Genomic DNA, 3603 nt, shown 5'->3' with positions numbered 1-3603 from the left:
GTCATAAGACAAAAGATAAGGAGGCAGAAGCAGAGTTTCAGCTCAGTTAAGATGCACAGTCTGATTTACACAATGTCATGAACTGAGTTGTTTAGTTTCTCATGTGAGCATTATATTGACTTCAACATAAGAGAATGGTGAATCTAATTCATTTGTCATAATTGCTCCTTAAAATACATTTCTACAAAGGAAGAAAATTGAATATTGCTTATATGTTTATTTTTCAGCTATGTGTTGCTTAGTTTAGATTAGTGAAATATTTTATGAAATGTAACATGATTGGTGCATTTAGTTAACCTCACAAAAAGTGTTATGATTGTTCTGCAAGCCAAGCGGAGGATCATGATAAACTCGACTCAGTTTTCATACTTCACATTAAATGCCAACATTGACAGCAGTCACTTAAAATATTTATTTTTTGTGATTCTCATGTCTATGTATATTTTAATTATTTGTGCCAATGTTTTGCTCATTGTGGTTATCTGTATGAACAGCAGCTTACATGAACCTATGTACTTTTTTCTGTGCAGCCTGTTTGTAAATGAACTGTATGGTAGTACAGGGTTGTTTCCATTCCTTCTGGTACAGATCCTCTCTGACATTCACACTGTTTCTACTTTCTTTTGTTTCCTGCAGATTTTCTGTGTGTATTCTTATGCAAATGTGCAGTTTTGTAACTTAGCCATCATGTCTTATGACAGATACCTTGCTATCTGTTTTCCTCTGCAATATAACACACGTATGACGTCTAAAAAGGTTGCCATGCTTATTGCTATAACATGGTTATTCCCATTTATTGAAGTTGCTGTCATGGTATCTTTGAGTGCTCCTTTACAGCTGTGTGGAAACATCATTAACAAAGTGTACTGTAACAACTACTCTGTGGTCAAACTGGCATGCTATGACACCACCGTCAATAACATTTATGGAATTATTTACACAATTTTAATAATTGTTGGTGTTGTAACTTTAATTCTTTACACATACATAAGGATTCTTAAAGTCTGTTTTTATGGTTCTAAACAGACCAGACAGAAAGCTGTCAGTACCTGCACACCTCACCTTATTTCTCTGCTCAACTTCTCTTGTGGTTGTTTCTTTGAAATAATGCAGAGCAGATTTGATATGAGCAGTGTACCCAATATGTTGCGCATTGTTTTATCATTATACATCCTCACTTGCCAACCGCTCTTCAACCCTGTACTGTATGGATTGAAAATGTCTAAAATACATAGATTATGTAAAAGTCTTGTCTTCAGTAAAATGTAAGCTACTAATGTTAAAAGTTATCTGATAAACTTTTATACTCTCAATAATATAAAAATTTTGAAAGATGGATTCTTTGACAAAAATAATGCTGTTTATTATATGTAAACAAGAACATAACATGTTTTAAAAATACATTTCTAAATCACAGTTGGTTTGATTCTTTCAGTCACAAAGTAGATTTCTTAAATTTCATCTCTTAGTGAATGCCTCCCTGTTTAAAAGAGAAGTCTCTAATCTTACTCTAGAAAATAAAAGACTTCCCTAAGTATTGCTGCCTTTTTTCTTCTTTTATCAGTTGTAGAAAGACTGTTGTTGGATCATCAGTAGTGGTAGTGCTAGTAGTAACCCGCAAATTGAAATTTTCTAAAACGATTTCAGTGTAAATTTAGGAGTGACTCACATTGACCAAGAGTAGTATTTTCTCGATTATTTAAAATTGACTTAAATTCCCCAACAATAATCAGCTCTGACAATTTCAGGCCCTTCTGTACATTATTCCAGGAAGAAGTGGCAGCATATTTAAAGGCTTTTTTACATGATCCTTTTCTAACTGTGGGGACCAACATCTGAATATTGTGAGAGTGCAGCTATACTGATCTTTGGTTTTTACACATGTATGTACACTGATAGGGAAGAACCAGCCCAAGGAGAGATTTATACATAAAAGCCAACCAATTTGAAAGCCTGTGATACAGAGATGGACACTTAGCAGCAGCATACAAAGTACAGTGGTGTACAAGATAGGCAGTAATAAAACATAAAGCAGTATACAGTATCCAACTTTAGGCACTGCTCAGGTTCATTCATATAGAGCAGATCGCCATAATCCAGTAAAGGTAAAAAAGTTGCCGAAATCAAGTGTTTCCTTGTCTGGAGGAAGAAACAGAAAACTTACTTTAAGTTTTAGCTTGGAAACAAGGTGTTAAATGTGTGATTTGAATGACAAGTTCTGATCAATAATATTACCTAAATACTGATAAGTTGTGACCATTTCAATTTCGACTGCTTGGGCAGTTGACAAAGGCAGACTGCAGGAATTCAAGGGTTTGTCCCACTGAAGGAAATGAGCAATAAATAAATGTACCATCTGCATAAAAATGGAATGCAGCATTTGATAAATTACCACAACGATTATTTATATATATGGAGAACAGCAGTGGTCCCAGTATGGACCCCTGAGGCACGCCCTTTGATACAGGGAGGAAGGAAGAGGAAGAACCAGCAAACTGGACACACTGTGTTCTTGCTGACAAGTAATATGAAAATCAACTTACAGCATGCCCAGATAAGCCAATACTATAGAGTCTATCTGCCGAGGTGACATGGACAACTGTGTCAATATTTGGAGAATTCGTTGATTAAGATATATCAGGCTTTGGTTCAGAGTCTTTAAGGAGGTTTCAGGAGTTCTTGAAAAGGTTGTAGAGGCCTTTGAGGAGGTCATAAAAGTCCTTTGACAGAACATGAGAAGGTTCTCGGGGTTGATGCAAAGAAGATTCTAAGAATTATTTATGGGGTCCTGAAAAAAGTTCCAGTTGTAATGGAAGTGATGCTTGTGGTGTGGAGAATACATGGGTCTTGACAACCAAAGGTTCTACATGGGTCCATGATGTGTTCCTTGCAGTCTTTGAAGGGGTTCTAGTGGTCCTTCCTGATATGGTTGTACTTGCAAAGGTTTCAGGTGGAACTAAAGAGGCTTAAGAAGTTAAAAAAGAGACTCAAGAGATGCTGGAGGAAGTCAAAGTGGTCTTTAAGGAATACCAAGTGGTTGGTACCTAATGGAATTCATGTTTAATATGGAACTGCAGTGTAGGTTTGATCATCTCTTTTCGTAATAAAATGTCGTAGAGTTAGGAACAGTAAACCTGCCTGTTTCCGGGTCCCTCTGACTTTGATTTGATTTTACTTACAGTCAAGTCCTTCAATTCATAACAAAACATCTAAAACGACACTCATGAAAACTTCTACACAGACTGAGTTTATTCTCAGATGAAGTTGATGTAAACCCCTCAGAGGCTGCTGGTGTTGGGGAAAGTTAGATCACTGTACCAAGTCCCTCAGGTCAAAGGTTATTTCATCATGTCAACATGTTTGTTCCCATTAGCCACAGTTTCCACTAATTCCCTTTGAAGCAAATTACAGTCAGAGCTGTGAACCAGTGAGACCAATCAGCCTGGGCAGACCTCAGCACTGGTTTCACTGGTCCACAGAGGGCTGAGGACCATAATGACCTCCCCTCAGACTCCTCAGGATGGACAGATACTGAAGTTTGTCAGATGCTCAGTGCTACTAGCTTACAACTACAAACAGGTGAGAAATGAAAGGAAAAACTGG

The 3603-nt window shown here is 37.0% G+C and overlaps 1 protein-coding gene across 1 annotated transcript; it reads left to right on the top strand.

The window, feature by feature from the left end:
* The first annotated feature begins 213 nt into the window (after positions 1-213).
* LOC122983773 (olfactory receptor 11A1-like) lies at positions 214-1269 on the top strand. Its single transcript, XM_044353880.1, has one exon. The coding sequence runs from the start codon at positions 313-315 to the stop codon at positions 1267-1269; it is 957 nt and encodes a 318-aa protein (XP_044209815.1). The 5' UTR covers positions 214-312.
* Positions 1270-3603: the final 2334 nt, after the last annotated feature.

The sequence above is a fragment of the Thunnus albacares genome, chromosome 6 (assembly GCF_914725855.1).
Source record: "Thunnus albacares chromosome 6, fThuAlb1.1, whole genome shotgun sequence".
Taxonomy (NCBI): Eukaryota; Metazoa; Chordata; class Actinopteri; order Scombriformes; family Scombridae; genus Thunnus; species Thunnus albacares.
The sequence above is the reverse complement of the archived record's forward strand: the minus strand, read 5'-3'. Positions and strand labels throughout refer to the sequence as shown.